The sequence below is a fragment of the Anser anser genome, assembly GCF_964211835.1.
Source record: "Anser anser genome assembly, chromosome: 20".
NCBI classification, from domain to species: Eukaryota; Metazoa; Chordata; class Aves; order Anseriformes; family Anatidae; genus Anser; species Anser anser.
Genome location: NC_139741.1, coordinates 6,374,024 through 6,392,311, shown reverse-complemented (window position 1 = coordinate 6,392,311; position 18,288 = coordinate 6,374,024). Strand labels below are relative to the sequence as shown.

At 44.0% G+C, this 18,288-nt stretch overlaps 1 protein-coding gene across 1 annotated transcript; it reads left to right on the top strand.

Moving 5' to 3' along the window:
- The first annotated feature begins 2,463 nt into the window (after positions 1-2,463).
- VKORC1L1 (vitamin K epoxide reductase complex subunit 1 like 1) lies at positions 2,464-18,171 on the top strand. The gene is made up of 3 exons (XM_083806611.1): positions 2,464-2,711; positions 13,298-13,407; positions 14,105-18,171. The coding sequence occupies exons 1-3, from the start codon at positions 2,518-2,520 to the stop codon at positions 14,329-14,331; spliced, it is 531 nt and encodes a 176-aa protein (XP_083662737.1). The 5' UTR covers positions 2,464-2,517; the 3' UTR covers positions 14,332-18,171.
- The last annotated feature ends 117 nt before the right edge of the window (positions 18,172-18,288 follow it).

Here is an 18,288-nt window from a genome sequence, read left to right as displayed (position 1 = left end):
AAAATACAGTCCCTACAGCTTACTACCTCAGTACAGATAGACCAACTGTTGCACTGAAACCTGTTCTCTATTAATGCAGTTAGCAGACTAGTCATTTGTTTTTTCTTTATTTTCCCGATACCTAAAACCCATTGAAAATAATGAAAGGCATCCAGATGACTAACGTGCATGGGATTAGACCTAATGAGTTAATAAACTCTCAGGTGCAATAGAAAGGGAAATTTAAAATGACTCGTTTTCCCATTGTAAGCAAGCACCTTTCATTATAGCTATAGTAATATGCACAAATTCATCCACAAAATGCAACTGTCACTCAGCGATATCATCACTTCATTATCATGACATAAAAAAATGGCTTGTTCACCATTTCTTCAGTTGTGTACTGGTGGTGGCTACCCAAGAGCAGTCATTTCAACATCTCGTACGTAAGGGGATGTAACTGTTGCCTGATGACAATGACTGCACCCGATGTAGGCATTATAAATGTTGGCTTATACAGCAACAGTAATGCAAAGCACAGCTTCCATCAGAAAAGCAGTTGTTGTAAATTTGAAAATCATTAGGAGATAAGCAGTACACCATGATTCAGAGCAGCAGCATCTACGTAAGCTCAGACTGTAGGCATTACTGCAGGAGCTGATCTACAACATCTCCGCTCTCTTTCCCTCATTCTTGGCCTCCTTCCATTTCGTCTGCTTTCTAAGCAGCTCTGGGGTTTGGGTTTTGTCAAATGCCTGTGCAGCATTATGGGACTTGCACTCCAGGCAGACGGCAAGTAATTCACTTCAGCTTTGGCGCTTTCTCTCCAGCAGCTGGCCTGGGACTCCTGCAAACAGCTCACAGCTTTGCCCTGCTCTTGCTGATGTCCAGGGGGCTCCCAGCCCTCGGCATCCGAAGGTGCACATGCAGAAAAAGCTTTGACTAGACCGTGTCTTTTTTAAGGGCTAAACTATAGTTATGTGAGATTATGTTATTTCTTCTCCTGCAACTTTAGTACATCTGTTATTCTTTACATTGCCCTTTCTGTCTCAAACACCTCCACACTTTTCCCCTTGCCCCTCTGTCCTTATCTGTATTAATAGCAGAAGACACAAGAGAGAGCAGGAGATCATTTACTTTATAAACTAGTTAGGGTTCAAACAGCTCTTTTTAATTGGTTTTCTCAAATATTTTTCATGAATATCTATCAATTTCCCATTTTGATGGCAGAGAGATTCCTTCTTTTCGCTGAAGTCATTTTGCAACACGTTTCCTTTTGAATTAGCTTTGTTTTGCAGAACAATGAAGGCATGAATGGCAGGATTAATGGGATGAATGCTGCCATTGTGCCGTATCATCCTGCCTTCCTTGGGAAAACTTCAGAGGTTCCTTTTGTACAGATCCACTCTTCCATCTGCTAACAAGTGGCAGAACTGGGAAGGGAAGGAGAACCAGAGGCCTGTGGCCACCCTCCAAAGAAATCATGAGCAGCGCTTGTGGTGGGTGCCCACAGCAAGCAAAACCTGATGTGTTTTCAGCTGCTAGGTGGGTTTTACATCTGCAGAGCGGAGATATGGGCCAGTTTCTGAAAATCCAACCAGACCAGCGCTGGGGCAGCTTTTGACAGAAACACATGGGGTAACCAAGATGAGATGTGGCCCTGGTTGCGTTTTACCAAGGGTATGTGTGGGCATACTGTGGATGCCATTCGCGACCTACAAGAAGGACATTGAGGCCCGGGAGTGTGTCCAGAGAAGGGCTACAAAGCTGGTGAGGGGCCTGGAACACAAGTCCTGTGAGGAGCAGCTGAGGGAACTGGGGGTGTTTGGTCTGGGGAAGAGGAGGCTCAGGGGAGGCCTCATTGCTCTCTACAGGTACCTGAAAGGAAGGTGTGGGGAGCTGGGGGTCGGCCTCTTCTCACAGGTAACCAGTGACAGGACCAGAGGGAATGGCCTCAAGTTGTGCCAGGGGAGGTTCAGGTTGGAAATGAGGAGACATTTATTCTCAGAAAGAGCAGTCAGGCATTGGGGTGGGTTGTCCGGGGAGGTGGTGGAGTCACCGTCCCTGGGGGTGTTTAAGTGAAGGTTGGACGTGGTGCTTAGGGACGTGGTTCAGCGGGTGATGGTGGTGGTAGGGGGACGGTTGGACCATCTCGGAGCTCTTTTCCAACCCTAATAATTCTGTCATTCTATGACGTGTGAAGGGTAACAGAACCCCAGCGCCAAGCACAGGGCTCTTTAGGAACCACTTGGGAGGAAAACGGACAAAAACCTCCTTTTCCTCCCCAAACCCGCTCTGCCCCCTCCCGCCCGCCAGGGGGCGCCCCGCTCCCTCACCCCCCTCACACACACACACCCCCGAGCCCCGCCCCCCCCGCCCTGACGTGACGTCGTCGCGGAGCGCCACGTCGGGCGCGGCTCAGCGGGGAGGGGAGGGGAGGGGAGGGGGCGGCGAGCCAATGGGGTGCGGGCGCGCATGCGCGGCCGGGCGGCGGCGGGCGCGCGGCGCGGGCCGAGGAGGAGGGAGGGCGGGGGTAAGATGGCGGCGCCCGTCCTGCTGCGAGTGTCGGTGCCGCGCTGGGAGCGGGTGGCCCGCTCGGCCGTGTGCGCCGCCGGCATCCTGCTGTCCCTCTACGCCTGCCACCTGGAGCGGGAGAAGGGCCGCGACCTCCGCTACCAGGCCCTGTGCGACCTCAGCGAGAGGGTCCGCTGCTCCGCCGCCATCACGTCCAGGTGAGGGGGCCGGGGGGAGCCGGGCAGGGCCTGGACGGGCCTGGCCCGGGGGCTCTGGGCCTCGGAGGGAGAGGGGCTGAGGGGAGCGGGCCTCAGCGGGCGGGGGGAGAACGTTGAGGGCGGGGGGGCGGCTGCTGGGGGGCAGCCGAAGGGGGTCGGGGCCTGAGGGGGCCTCACGGGGGGCTGGGGGGGCTCTTTGTGGTACCGGTGCCCGCCCGGGGGCTGCTGCGTGGTACCGGGGCCTGGCCCAAAGGGGGTCTCTGTGCTGCCCGGGGGGGCTATGAGCAGGGAGGTGTGGCTCAGCAGCACGAGCCTCGTTCAAATCTCCATTTATTTTGCAGGTCTCCTGTCAATAGTTATTTTAGGGGTTGTTTTTTTAAAAGGCCCACGGTTTTCATCTCCGTTAGGAGAGTTGGTGTGTGAATTTCAGTGTGCTGCCGGCTTGGGTTGTTACCTGTCAGGTAGCTGGTTCGCTCGATGGCAGCAGGGAAAAGGCGTAACCTGCCGGGTGGTTACGGGTGCCAATGGTGTGAGTGTGCTGCAGGAAGTGCCCACGGGTGCCGTTTGGCTAAGAAACCCACCTAGGAGCATGCTCTCAAGTATTTCAACTGAAAAAATAAGGTGATTCGTCCAAACATCTCAACACTACTGTCTGTGTGTACACATGTATGTGTATGTGCGTACATGTACGTACGTGTATACATACATAGAGACATGCAGAGATATAGGTAAGGAGCTAAGAAGGGGAGAGTTTAGCTTGATCAGCAAAATTATGTATTAAAAGCTTATGCTTTTGTATGTTTACCTTCAATGGAGTATTTTATCATTTTTCCCCCCTCTTGGTGTAACTTGCACAAAAGCCGTCACAATTCGTGTGAGGGCACTTGCTGTATTATCATAACAAAGTTGTGGGCGAGAACACGCCCGTAATCTGGCAAGGTGGGAGCTGGTTAATCTGTTTAGACAAAGCATACAGGGAAATCTTACTGCTAAAATCACTTCGGTCACTTCGGTGGTGACAGAGGCGTCATTGTCTTAAGTTACGAGGCGATGTGTATCTAGGGATGTCTGAGAGGAGGCTCTTGGGATTGAACGAGGGCTTTAACTCTGTTTTCAGTCAGACATCAGACAGTCTTTAGTTTGCGAAGGTAAGGAGATTGTTCATGGTGCTACTGGGGAAGTGTCCTGAAATTAGATGTTTCAATTTAAGCAGAAAGAAGGCTTCAATACGCTTGCTGGGTAACTTAAACTTAAAAGTTAAAATTATGCATGGGCTACTGAGAGTAAATCCTGTGAGTATTGTCAGTATTTTAACTTTTCTCACAGCTATAGAGGTGAAAAGAGAATAACGGGGATTTAAGCACCTGAGTAGCCTTGGCAGTGGTCTCTTCGTGTATACAATTGGCCCTTCAGTAGCTTGTTGTTATCATTGTAAAGGCTGCGCTTGAGACTGGGAATTTCAAGTAAACAGTTTTAATATGTATTTACCGAGTGCTTTGAAAAGCAAAATAGTTCTAATTATATCTTTAGATATCTCTAATTATAGAATAATGCCATGTAATTATAGTGTTCATTGGGAATGCTGCAGCAGAAATGTTGTGTAAGCCGTGGTAAGACCTGTAAATACTCTACTGCAGGAGTTCTGTATCATAATACGAACGGTTAGGGACAAAATCCACTGAAATCTCCCCAGCAGTTGCTAGGAGAATCATGCTTAACGACTGAAGTATTGCAAATGTCAGGATAGCTCATGATAATTGAAGCAGGTGGTAAAAAGAGTTTGCGGAAAAAGGAGCGTGCAAGTTCTGCTCAGTCAAACCTTATTTGGAGAAGAATGTGCTTTCTGCATTGCACAGGATGCAGACAGAAAAGGAATATTCCACTAAAACCGAGACAAGAGGGCAAGCTGTTAAATTTTGAAGGAAGAACATGGATAGAAATTGTTGTATTTTCTGTGTTGCCACAGCATCCTATCCATCAATCGTTCTCCCATCCCTCTCCCATTTAAATACCTCTCGCTGCTACCACGTGTCACCAAAGTTTCTTTGAAGCTTAATTTCTGAGAGGAGCTTCAAACCATAATTTAGATTTCACCAGGGTTTCAAATGCGGTGCCCCACATGCAATGCAGATTTAACTTTCAGCTCCTTCTTTTTTCATTAAACTATTGCACTGCCAGTTACACAGCTAATCAAATAATTTGTGATTCTGATCAGTTTTCACAGAGTGAAATGGGTGGCAGACTTGTTCTTTGTGTCTCACCAGCTTCTAGAGTGTTCTTTCAGTTCTGTGACTCTATTTAAGGTAGATTTGCTGATGGAAGTAATGGAGCTTGGAGCGTAACAACCTGCACGTTTCAAGCGATGATTCCAGCAGAGGAGTGAACTTTGAGAAGTACAGTCATGATGTTGGGGTTAATACTGAATTTGTAGAATAATTGGAGTAAACTAGTGGAGTCGTCTTTAGCTGAATTATTTTGTAACGAAGTTCTGGTCTTTGGGGAGGATTTTTTCCACTAATAAGCTGCTGTTATTCCCAAGTCTTGTTTTTGAGCCAAATCTGGTATTGGCACAAGAATGAGAGAAGAAATGCGAAGATTACCAGCACGCAGAGGGAGGAGCATGGAAAATCTTGTATCAGAGACTGACTCATGCAGGAGATTGTGCTGGAGAGCTACCTTCCTAGTATCTCTGACTGCTCAACGTGTTAATGGTCAGCATATTTCAAGCTTTTATCACGGGGAAAGTTCATGAAAATGGTTTAGAAATAAAAACAGTTAAGGACTGTATAATGACCACTGTCATTATCCAGGGAGAGATAAGGTGTAGGGAAATAGCAAATGTTTTAATTTGGCAATTGCTGGAGATGCTTTAAGTGAATTGCTCTCTTGTATCTGAGAATAATTAAGTGGCAGGAATGGCTTTATTTATAATGAGACTGGCTAATAGCAGGTCCTAAAAATCTTTTTGGTTTTGCTGTTGTAATAGTTTCATAGAGGAAATTAAACTAATAAGTTTCAAGTCGTATGGCTGGTGGCGTGGCTTGAAATGAAATGGGACATTTAAGTAGTAACACAGAGCCCCTGAGCTCTTTGCTTTGTTCTTTTGAGTGCCATGGGAGAGTTTTGGGTCTTCTGCTACGTTTCTGCCTTCTCTCTGGATTAATTTGAGGTGCCTGCAGGGCAGAGCAGGTTAGTGGCTGGCTCTTGCTGAAAGAATTTTGTACCCCAGATTGTGTTAATGCTGTGACAACTTTAATACAGCCGGCATGAACGACCAATGACACACATCACGATGCAACTTCACCAATATTTGTAGCTTTCAGACAGCTGTGAAAGCGAAAAGGTTTGGAAATAGTGACCAACATCTTTAGCCAAATTACCCAATAAATTCTAGAGTCAAACTAGGATTTTAAGAATCAATATTCATCCGGATATAACTGGATAGATGACATTTTAGGGATTCCCTCCTCTGAACTTCACGCTAATGTGCAAGGTCTTGGATTGCCTGTCATCTTGTGGCTGAGCCACTCTGAAACCCCTGTTCAGATGCGGGTATTGGACTTCGTCAGCTTTCTGTCTTCTCCTGGGTGAGTGAAGTATTTGAATTGCTCAGTCTTGTGCTGCAGTACTTCAGTGCTGTGATGTGTGAGCATAACTCCACTGCTGTATGGCTTGTTTGTCCACAAGCAGTTGTGCTGTAATGGATTAAAGTTAAACACTTTGACCAGTGGTGTCTTTTCGGCAAAGCACACCTTGCTAAAACTGTTCTGCTGGTACATCTTCAGAGCGCAGAGCGAGTCAAAGGCCAAGCTGAGAACAACCCTGTTATCCAAGGGAGTGGGACGTGGAGCAAAGCTCCGACCTCGCACCTAACCCAGTGTTACATCGCAGGTTCCCCTTCAGTTCTGCTGGGGACCTTCCTGTAAACCTTGATGTCTGTCAGGTTTGCTTGATTCCAGGTTAAGGACATTACGTAGCAGTTACCTTTCGCTTTACCAGTAAGCTCCTGATGGCCCAGCACTTTTCTATCATTGTACCCCCAGGGAAGCGTCCTGATGTGTTTGGGGTTGGCAGCTGCGGTTGTCGGTGACTGTAAGGTGAGAAATGGGGAAGGCAGCTTTGTGCTTGGCTGGTGGCTTCTTGTGAACCAGCGTAGGCAAATGGAGTCCACGTGCTTTTTCTTGTGAAATGTTACTGGTCTTGTTAGCCTCTGCTTGTCAGTAGTTTCTTTAACCTGAGCCACATCCCTGTTTTTGTTAGGCATCTGTGATCCTGCAGAGAAAGAGATAAAAACTTGATGGAACTGCTGAAGGGCAGTATGTGGAACAGCTGGTGGTTATTCGGCAGGAATCATATTTGTTGGTCTTAAACTGCTAAAATAGTTTTACATGAAAGTGTGGCTTCCCGAGACTACGCTAAAATCTGTCCTGTGATTTTAAACCGGTTGTTGCTCATTTCTGAGGTCTGCAGATCGTTAGATAGCAGGCGTTATGATGCTTTGCCAGTTACTCTGTAGCGAGGATTCATTGTTTTTGCTGCCTGAGGGAAGGTTTGAAGATGTCTGGTTTCTTGACTGGGCAGGAGAAATCTGTGTGGACAGAATCCATCTCAGGTCCTGGGGTAGAGTTATTTTTCTTCCTAGTAGCTGCTCTGGTGCTGCGTTTTGGGTTCAGGGTGAGAATAAAGCTGTTTGGTTTTTTTACAGCAAAGTTTAACAAAGGGTACAAGTTCCTAAAGCTCTGTAGAACCAGATTTGGCACCAAAGAGGGGCAGGAAGGGACGCCGAGAGAAAAAAGCTGCAGCATGAGCCAAGGTTATCTGTCCCGTTTGCTGTGCCGGCTCTGGTGCGAGCAGGACTCGGGCAGGACTGGCAGGTCCTGGGGGAGGCCGGAGGATGCGAGCTGCGGGGTGGTGTGGGGTTATTCTATGTGCTGGGGGATGAAGGTGTTACGGGAACACGTACAGACACCCAGCTTCGTTAGCTCTGAACCCAGGTGTTCCCAAAGCACAGAAGCTGGTAGCTAAGTGACTTTTGTCTCATCCCTTTAGTAGAATGTTGATGACTTAATACTTGAAGCTGATATAATACGTCGTGGCAGAGACACGTCTTTTATGAAACAAACCACTACGCTCACTGTTTGAGTCTTTTTATGAACCTTACAGTGATCTGGGCTCTAACGCATGTATTTTTGCATTTCGTGAATATATTATTTCTGGCTTGACTGGATTTTGTAATAGGGCTGAGAATGATTTTGCCTGATGCCATAAAAATGGAAAAAAGTGCCCGTAGCTCAGCTTTGGGCTTCATTTGTGATAGATTAATAAAAGATGACGTAGAAGGAACGCGTTGGCTTGTAGTTTGAATAACTGGTGCTTTGGTAAAGACTGCTATGAAATAATCGACCACTGTCTGCTTGAGGTTTTGCTGATCTAGGCGCTGACATTTTTTGGACCAGTTTTCTGGTGTAGAGCTGGAAGACACAGAACAAAATCCTAGCTGATTGTGGTACATACTGCTAGCAGATTTAAACATGAAACCAAGTGTATCAAAACTTGTAAGCGTTCCTGGAGAGCTTATAAATAGGGATTTTTAATCTGCTTTCTTGTGGCTTCTAATTGAAGGCTTTTACTTTAATTTATTAAAACTGTTAGAGCGGCCTGAGTGACCTTGTAACCATGAACTGGGCTTAATCCAAAATCCTCCAGTGAAGCTGTAAAGAACCTGCAACCAGAGTTTCTTAACATTGCTCAGTATTAAAATGCTCCGGATCCTGTGACCTTTATATCAGCTTTTCACTGAAGGCGATGTGTGAGCATAGGCCAGCCTTGCTGCCCTCCTGGGAACTCTCACGCTGTGCTGTAATGCATCGCAGAAGTCAGATGACATTTAAGGAAATTTACTATCACTTATCAAATATAGGCTTTTTTAAATATATTTTTATGTATATATATATAGAGTTTCCTCAGGATTACAAATGGCTAAACGGTGCTTGCTACTGATAGCTAAATAATTTGTATGGGATGAAAAACAATCGTGAAATGATGGGATTTAAGTAAGGTACTTGTGGCCAAGAAACAGAATTTGTGTTCTTAGAGTTCTCTGAAAATATCACCGATTTTGTTGATTATTGTTTGCCCTTTTCGTTACAGCTAAGCTAAAAATTGTGCGAAATGTGTTGGGAAAGCCTGCTGCTGCACAAATGCAGTGTCCTCAGATGTTGAATCACTTGTGCTGTTTGATAATCCGACCTCCTGAAGGATTTGATGGCCCTCTCGACAAGACATTTAGGAGACCGGGACATGAACCGGGGAATTATGGGTGCCTTGTCCTGGGCATCTGCTGCTCTGATGGCAGAGGCATGGTGCTGGAGCTGCCTGGGCTTGACCTGACCCAGTCTGTGGGTTTTTTTCACGTTAAAATGAACGTACAGCAGCTGGTTCCTCTCCTGAGGTGAGAACTGAGGGCTGCCAGGTGAAGGTGAGGCGGGGTGATTCAGGAGCTCGGTGCTGGAGGATGTTACGGAGCTCAAAAGGATGTGTTCAGAACGTGCCCAGGTGCATCGAGGAAGGCTTTGAGGCAGGCTACAAAGCATGTTGGTGCAGGTGACACCCCAGTTCAGAAGTTTCTTAAGGTGGTTTGTAAGCTAGGGATAACTGAGGTCAAGGAGAGCATCTTGGGGAATAATCTCTGTGTAAAAGCTCTAAAAAGCATCGTCTGCTGGTAGCTGTGAGAACAGGGGTGCTTGGCTGCAAGAAATAGCGCGGTGTTTCCTCCAGAAAGTGGGTGAGATAATCTGACTCCTGGCTAAATATATACTTTGTGCTTGTTTGACTCACTGTGTTCAGCAGGCTTGGAATTGTGCCTCGTCCTGAGCTAATACTGATAACTCTGACAGCTTCTAACCTGTTAAACGTGGAGCCTGGTCGCTCGTCCTTTCAAGTGGCCGAGAGCGTAGAGTACTGCGTGGAGTTCTGCGAGCAGCGTTGTCGCTGCTAAAGCACAGTGACACGTTTGGTGTTAGAGCACGCTCCTGTAAGTAAGTGCTGTTCTGGAACACAGAGGATGTTCATAACGGTGCGAAAGAGGTAGTGATTTAACAGCGCCTGATGGAATGGAGATATGTCACCTGTGGATCAAAATGACCTCTTGTCATTTCTTGTCTTGCTCTGTTACTAGTGTCAAGTGCGCAGAGTTACTGGAGACGTTAAAAAAAAAAAACAGCCAACGCTTCTGAGCTCGGTTAACTATCACACACCATTGTTTAGGGGGGTGGATAATGACTTTCAAGTCTTACTTTTGATAAAAGGAACGTACGTTGTGAATAAAAAGCCACTGTAGCGTTCAGTTTTAGATGTTGGGAAACTACACGCCTCTAAAGACTTCGTCTTGGATTTCTTGAATCTGTATTCTGAGAATGTGAAGATCTTTTTGAGGGCATAACTTTTCAAATCATTTTCAAAACTGTAACTACAAACGAGAAATGAAGCAGGCTGTCATCTTAAACAGAGGGGGAATTTGAGTTAGTCGTAGTACGCAGTAAGATGTCTTAAAGATTTCTTTTAAAACTTCCTTGAAGTTAGTTCAGGCCGGCGTGCGGTTTGTTTTACGTTTAAATAAGAGTGAGACTTGGGTGTGGCAGAAGTAGGCCTGCCACATGTCTTTGCGATACTGCTCTGAATCACACCAGCTGACTGCAGCTTTATTTCCACAGCAGAACACTTGGCTGCTTCAGGGATGGGGAGCCACGAGGCAGTGCCAGGAACAAGTTGGTGGCGTTGGGCTGGTGTTTTTAGCTTACTGTGCAAACAGTTCTTCATTAACACAGTTCGTTTTACCCAGCCTTTTATATCAAAAAAAATAAATTCTGAGCTGACCAGTAGTCAGTTCTTCTAAATGAAACTCTTTCTTGTAAAGACAAGTTCCCTAGAGAACTTCTGAGCAATTTGTAACCCTTGTCCTTCATTGTTTTGCTGATGTTATATTTCTTTTTCCTTGCTAAGACTGCAGTCTTTCTTCTTGGTGTGTTTGCTGTTTGTTTTTAGATATTTGAAGTAAAAAAAAAAATCAGGTGTGATTTATATGATTTAGATATGAGAAGGAAGATTTTTGTCCAAGTCCCCTTCCCACTCCTCTGTTCCAACTGCTTGCAAAATTACTTGGTTCATTGTGTGTTTTAACAAGTTTTAGGACGTTTGTGACAGAATTAGGAGATGAATTAGCCTCTTCTGTAGAGAAATTAGTCTTTCTTTTTTTTGCATTTGTTTGATGTAGAAAACTTCCCCACACTTTAAACCTTAAAAGTCTGAGCAAGTGCTTTGAATCTTACACTCCAGGCTTCTCAACCACCTCAAAGCTTGTGGGGTAAGATGAGAGACTAGAGCTGTGGTCCATGGACTGAAATTGAATACTCGATGTCCTTAAAGCTGCTACAAGGCCAACAAGATGCTTAATGAACTGGTGCACATGGAAAAAGCTTTCACTAGGCTCTGACCTTGCAGCTACAGATGGTGACTTGAGGACACTGCCAGTCGTGGAGGGCTGGAACTTGTTAGCTTTCCATTAGCAGCAATTTACTGACTTCCAGAATAACTGTGGGGTCAGACTCTGAAGTTTCTGGTGTTTTAGGCTGGAGTTTGCTCTCGAATATGACGGGATTTCATGAGGATGAGAGGGTGGCACGTCGGCATCCTGCAGGTGCTTTGAGCAAGGGGACTGCAGGCTTCAGGCACGCGTTGAGTTCCTCCACCTGCTCTCAGGAGGGAGCAAGAGGAGGCTTCAAGTAGGGTTTAATGTCATCCTACAAGGAAGTCTCACCTGGGAACTTGGACAATAAATTGCACCTGTGGGTAGGACGCTGAAGTGTCTATTGATGTGGTAATATGGAAAATTCCAACTACTAAATGCAGAATAATGATGCCTTTAATGTATTTGTCTGCCTGTAATACTGTTTTTGGTGGCTGGGCAGCCGGACAGAGTTGTTAGATGTGCTGCGAGTATCTTATCAAATTAAGGCTGAAAAATAAACAGTTCTCACTTAAAATCCAGATAATTCAGTGTGGGAGGAAAGTCTTGTCATAGCTGAGATTCTTCTGGACTTGCAGTATTTCTTTATAATATTTGTTTATGTATTGTTGTACAGTGTTTGTTTTTTAAATCCCTCCCTTGTGGAAGCGTGGCTCCCTTTGCTCTCAAGTGCTGCCCTCGCACCTCTACAGCCGCTCTTCCAGATGTTTGCCATCCAGTGCTGGTGCCACTTCACCCCAAGCTGTGCTGTAAGCTCATGGGGACTGCCGGCCTTCCTGTGCTACAGGGACGTGTAACCAGATGCGAGGCACTGTCACCATGGTAAAGCAAGTGCCAGCCATTTCTGTGCTGATTGGAGCTTTACATTTATGCATAGGTTTCCCTTCAGTCACTTACAAGACTTGAGACCCAAAGCATGACCCTTTTTTTTTTTTATGTATGCAGTAAATGCCTTTTTTAGGAATTAGTGCATACTTCTGTTTACATTTTGGGGAGAAGAGCGCAAGACTCAGGTGTAATAGTTAATTGCAGGCAGTTACTAAGCTTGAATTAAAATGATAAATTTGAATACATTTTATAAATGTTGCACAAATGGCTCTGAGATAAAGTATTTTGGAGATGGTGTAAAGCTGTGTTATTGTGACACCTTTCTTGTAAGAGGAAGCCGTGGTGCGGTGGTGGCCTTCCACCGCTGTCACTGCCTGGTGCAGCGTGTCGGCAGCGTTCCTGTAGCACAGAGAGCAAACCTGTGCTGTGCCTTGGTTTAGTAGGATCATTGCCTTTAGGATAGCGACTGGAGTGATATGTTGGAGCGATCTGCTTTTGGACATCAAATTACTGCTTTCTAGCACAAGTGCATTCACTAGTCTCACCTTTTATCCACCCTACTGTAGCAGCAGCTTAGTAGGGCTTGTACGGCTACCTGCCTTATCACAGAAATGTTGAACATTGCTTTGTTGTTAAGGTGCTTGTTCAAAATACAGGGCTGTAGCACATGTGGCCTGTGGCTCCCGTTCTGGTACCATCCCCAGCTCGTCTGTCTGCCAGATTTGGTTCCTCCTAAGGCATTAGATGGATCGGGAGCCGCTGAGGTGCAAACATATGTTCCAACCTGTGGTGCCAGCGAGGTAAATGCCGGCAGGGAGGCAGTAACAACCAGTTACGAGGTTTACCATTTCCCCGTAGCTGTATGTTTAATGAGTGCATGTCCAACTCGTCTTGTAGCGAACTGCTAAAACTATTGCTGGAGGAAAGACGCGTTTATTTGACAGAAGAGCTTTGAACTACAACCTGAGAAAGCAGACGTGGTGTTTGGTGAAGCTGCAGTTGTGCGAACTTGTAGCTGTCAGTGTACAAATAACTTCGATCAGCAGTGTGTGGGATAAAGGTGTACCCAGTGCACACCCTGTTGCAAGCTGCTGGCTTGTCAGATACCCCTGGACTTGATGTGGGACCCCCGGTCGTGTAGCTACGTCTTTTCCCCAACAGGGATGAATTATAAATACTGAGGTAAAGCAACAAGTGCCCAAATACAAGTTAACTTAGTTTCATTGTTTTACAGATGGGGTCGAGGATTCGGTCTGCTGGGTTCCATCTTCGGAAAGGACAGTGCAATAAATCAGTCAAACAGTGTTTTTGGACTTGTGTTTTATATACTACAAATGTTACTTGGTAAGTATTAATGCAATTTAGAGCCTAAAATATATAACAGGTCTGTGGTGATAAGGGGAATGTGTTATGCATTGCGAAATCTGCATGGTACCAGACAAAATGCAAGTGTTCTCTTTTTTATTGGAACCAGTCTAATGGTACATCTGCGTAAAGGGCTTAAAAGCCCAAGTGCTACCAAGAGCAATCTTAATTTTCCTGCTGTGCTATTAATAATACAAGTATCGAGATGGTTGCTGCACTGCTATTATCACTTAAATGTATTTAGCGTTGGATTGCAGGATAGAAAAGATGAAACTGGAATGTGCAAGTTCTGCAGGAGTAATATGGGGATAGCAGGCAAAAAGTGCATGAAGTGTAGCAGTGTATGTATGTATGTTCTAACTCTGAGGTCTGCTCTAAAGCTATTTGTATCAATAGACGTAACTTGACCAACCTGTAACTTTCCCAAAATTCAGGAATAAGGAAGATGGTAAATGCTACACATGCTTCTTATCAGAGGACTGTTGTACAGAACCTAGGAGCTCCCCTCATGTAGCGATTTGTCAGCCATCTTGAACTCGTGGTATCTTGAACAGACTTTTATGTCCTACAAACTTGCCGAGTAGCCTTGATTTTGAATTGGAGTGCGTAGGCTATTTGCTTTGTGTGGAAAGGGGGGACGAGAGCAGCAGCAGTAACTCTTTCTCTCTTGTTGCAGGTATGACAGCAAGTGCAGTAGCAGCTCTAATCCTCATGACATCCTCCATAGTGTCTGTAGTAGGGTCATTGTACTTGGCGTACATTCTGTACTTCGTGCTGAAGGAATTTTGCATTGTCTGCGTCGTCACATATTTGCTGAACTTCATTCTCTTTATCATCAACTACAAACGACTAGTTTATTTGAACGAGGCCTGGAAACGGCAACTCCAACCCAAACAGGAATAACGCCTGTTTGAACTTTTGACTGACAGTCTGAAGACCCAACTTCCATTAAGTTTATTTTGCAGTAATTTTTTATTCTCCATATCAGACACTTTCCTTGAGAATCATAACTGAATTTTTAATTATAAATTGGAAGGGGCCCTCCATAATTTTTTGTGGTAATCTTCAATTTAAATGTGGTTATGAAAGAAAGCTCTAATACAATCAAAGACAAGCTTTAACTTTACTTTGAAGGAGTTCTAGCCACAGCAAAACCTAGGCTCTCCTCCCCCTCCACTTGTAAAGTGGGTAACACTTGCTATAAAATATCCTGTATATAAATTCAGGTATAACAAGATGTGATCATGACATTAAATATTCTAGAATAGCATTACAATATTTAATGTTGCCATGTTTACAGTATGTGTATTACATTTTATTTTTTTTAGCTGATGGACTTAGATTTAACTAGGACTTATACTGTAAATAAAATTAGAAATATTGGTTTCATCCCTGGAGAACTCACTGTACAATCAGTTTTGTTAGCCTAGGAGCTTTCGGAGTGTTCAGCTAACAGTCGACTGACATGATGGAAGAAGTGACCTCTGTAGAGAACACCGTGTTGCTGCACTCGCTGCTAGCGCTTTCACGAAAATGATGGTTGGGTTTTGTTCCATTTTTCTTGTTTCCAGTATTGAGAATGGAATTAAAGCTGAAACCTGAAGTATGTTCGTTTAAACCACAATTTCATTAATTTCTGTACAGAATGAAAACAGCTTAATGTGGTCAATAGAAGGTTACCACCGGAATGCTATTTACAGACTGGGGGTTGGGGTATCAAAGAGCGCCCTTGGGAAGGACTTTATTTCCAGGTAGTGCTGTTTCGTTTTAAACTGCAGTCAGACAGGCAGTGTTACTAATGTTTGATGTTACATGAGTGCTGCAGTATAGGATTGCAATTTGCAGTGGAAACCACTGACTGAGCGGGATAACCAAGTAGTGCACTGAATAAGCAGATACTGAATTGATCTTCGTCAGGATCTTCGGTTTGTGCTATATTGGGAAATGAACTTTAGGCCTGACACACACAAGATCCTTTGGAAGGGCAGTCTGTTTAGCGGGATAACTAAGTAAATGTGCTCCTGAAAATGAAATGTGATATAGTGCTATCATTGCTCTTTCTAATAACTAATTTAAAAAAAATTAAACTGCAGATTTACGCGAAGGAACAAAATTGTAATGTTTCTGCACGCAGTATTCTAAGGCTGAATGTTAAAAGTGCCTTCTGTCTTAAAATCTTAAACCAAATACTTTGTGTTGAACTTGGCAGACAGAAGTGTCCTTGCTTTAAAAATGAACAAACAAAAGTCCCAGAAAACTTGCTGGCCATAGAAAAGTATTAAGAAACCTATGTTAGTTTTTAGACTGAGAAGTGGTAGCAATATTGTTTAACTCAATGCGATAGGAGGTTGATGTGATTGGGAAAGTAAAATGCTTGTGTTTCAGACTCTGTGACACCAAAATATTCAGCTACTTTCTGTAATTGGTGCTGTGCTGCTTTTTGCCCTTGTCAGCTTCTAAATACGAAGAATTCCAACTGCATACCAATTTATTTAAAGAATTAGTTTAACTAATCTTAGGATTTTTTCTTGCACATGAATGTCAAAAAGACACTTCTGTTGTATGGCTAAGTGGATTAAAAACACTAAGTTGCTGAGGATGAACTTGACTGTGAAACATGCAGCGTTCAGTAGAGAAAATAGAATTTTTAGGTTGCATTCAGAAAATAGTATTTAAATTACTACTGAAGTAATTTTCTGGTTTGTATCAAGGATGTAGGTGAAACATGCTTTTATGTATAGAGTTCTGTGGTATGAGTAACATCTGTTGCATGTAACACTAAATTACACGTCCCTCTTGTCTAAGAGTTTTAGACAATTCATTAAATGCATTTTGTATTGACCAGAGTATAGTTAAAGCTTGTCTTGATGTTTAGTTCTGTCTCTCAAATGCCTTGAACTTTGATGTGAGGGGAGTGAATGGTGTTAAACTGGTCCCTCAAGGCTTCACTCTGTTCTCTTATAAGCCTTGAGACAATATCACTGTTTAATATGTTGTATAGATTTATTTTGATGCATTCCTATGATCTACACTAAAACATCTTTCCATCTGAGGAAGAGGTAAATGTGCTGCCTGAAATGGTTAGTCGCAGCGCTAATATCTCAGAACAAGCAGCAATGGAGACAAGTTTAATCAGTGATTACTTGGTCTGATTTCTGGTTGTAATGCGCACTGAAAAAAAAAAAAGGAAAAAACATCAACTGAAAGTATAGGTGTTGACTAACTTCACTGTGTCTTGTGTTTGTCTGTGTGGGCATAGTCTGTTAATTCAGTTTGTTTAGTAAAATTGTTCAGGGCCAGATTTTCAGCAGTCATGTCTGCGGTCCTTGTTTGTGTGCACGTAGGGATCAAATGGAAAATCGCTTTGGTCTCTGGAAGAATTTGCAGCTGTACTCTGTGCACAACCTTGCAAATCTGACCCTTAATTGTGAACTCCTTTGTCTTGTGTGCTTTTCTTGCAGTTACTTTTTACTGGAAGTGATTTGCTAGAAATGGCCCTAACTCTTCTACTTTCTCTCTTGTGCTTCAGAAATGCAGTTGGCCTGAATAAAGGGCAAAGTTAATATTAGCAGTAGAAATTTGGACCTTTTTGCTTCCAGATCTTTGACTCTTTCCTCATTGCTACCAATGATAGAAACAGCATATTTCTTCCAGTAAAATGGCTCGGGTTGCAATTAGTAACGGGATAGAAATCAGACAAGTGCTTCATGCAACTGCCCCCTGCCTCCCCTCAGCCAAAACAACTGTCATTGCCTACGTGTGATTGATATGAATTTGCCGTTTACAAAACTGAAGGGAAATTCTGACAAGTCCTGAGGATACAGTAGAATGGGTAAATGCTAGTAAATAACACTTGGCCTGGAAGAGGGACGAGGAGGCGGCAGTATTGTTACACAGATTCTGGTTGTGGTTTCAACCCTCCTGAGAATGGAGCGGGGAAAAAAATCTTAAGATACAGTGCTTGTGCTTTTGGGCTGTTCCCCACCACCACTCCCTGCCTGGCTCTCCGAAGCCCTGCAGGGAGGGGCCATTTGAAAGGCAGAAGAATCTCATCCCAAAACCTGTTTAGGAAGTAAACATTCCTGAAATCCTCTTACTGTAAGGTACTCGTTACTCTTAAAGCCAATGAAGCATTCAAGTCTTGTTTAGAAAGTAAATATTCTTGGAAGCTTCTTACTGTAAAGTGTTTGCAATGCTAAGGACAGCCAAGGAAACATTCCCTACCACCTTTGATTTCGAAAGTGACAGCAAATCTCTCTTATCAGGAGATTTCTGCATACTGTAAAACACACTCGTTGTCTTCTGTACAGTCTCTTGATCAAAAATATTGACGAGGTGCTTTGGGCAGCACTTGGGTCTCCTAATTTTTATTGGCTAAAGTTAAGGAGAGTTCTAGTAACTTTAGTTCTGCCAACGTTGTTTCAAGATGATCTAGAGAAAACTGGTCCAGAAAAGATGAAGTATTCTGTTACCATACAACTGTATTAAGCATGGCCTAAATATTAGGTGTTTGTTCTGTACTGTATGTTCCATCAACTATTATCACTAGTGCTTTAAACTCCAAATTAAACACCCATTTAAACGGAGTCACTGGGCAGATGTTCCTTTTATCAATATAGGTTGAGAGATTCTCTATTGGAGGTTTAGGATACGATTTTGCTAACAGGTAAAACAATGTAAATATGTACGAATTCTATTTGTTGCACATAACTTTTTGGTATAAAAAATAAATGTAGAAATTACCTGTGGACGTCTTGCTGCAATCATTCTTATGCTGCATTCATGCAGTCCAAACAAGAGCTTGAATGAACTCAGAGGCCTTTTTGGACTCAGTCTGAGCCTTAGAAACTGTCTTTAAAG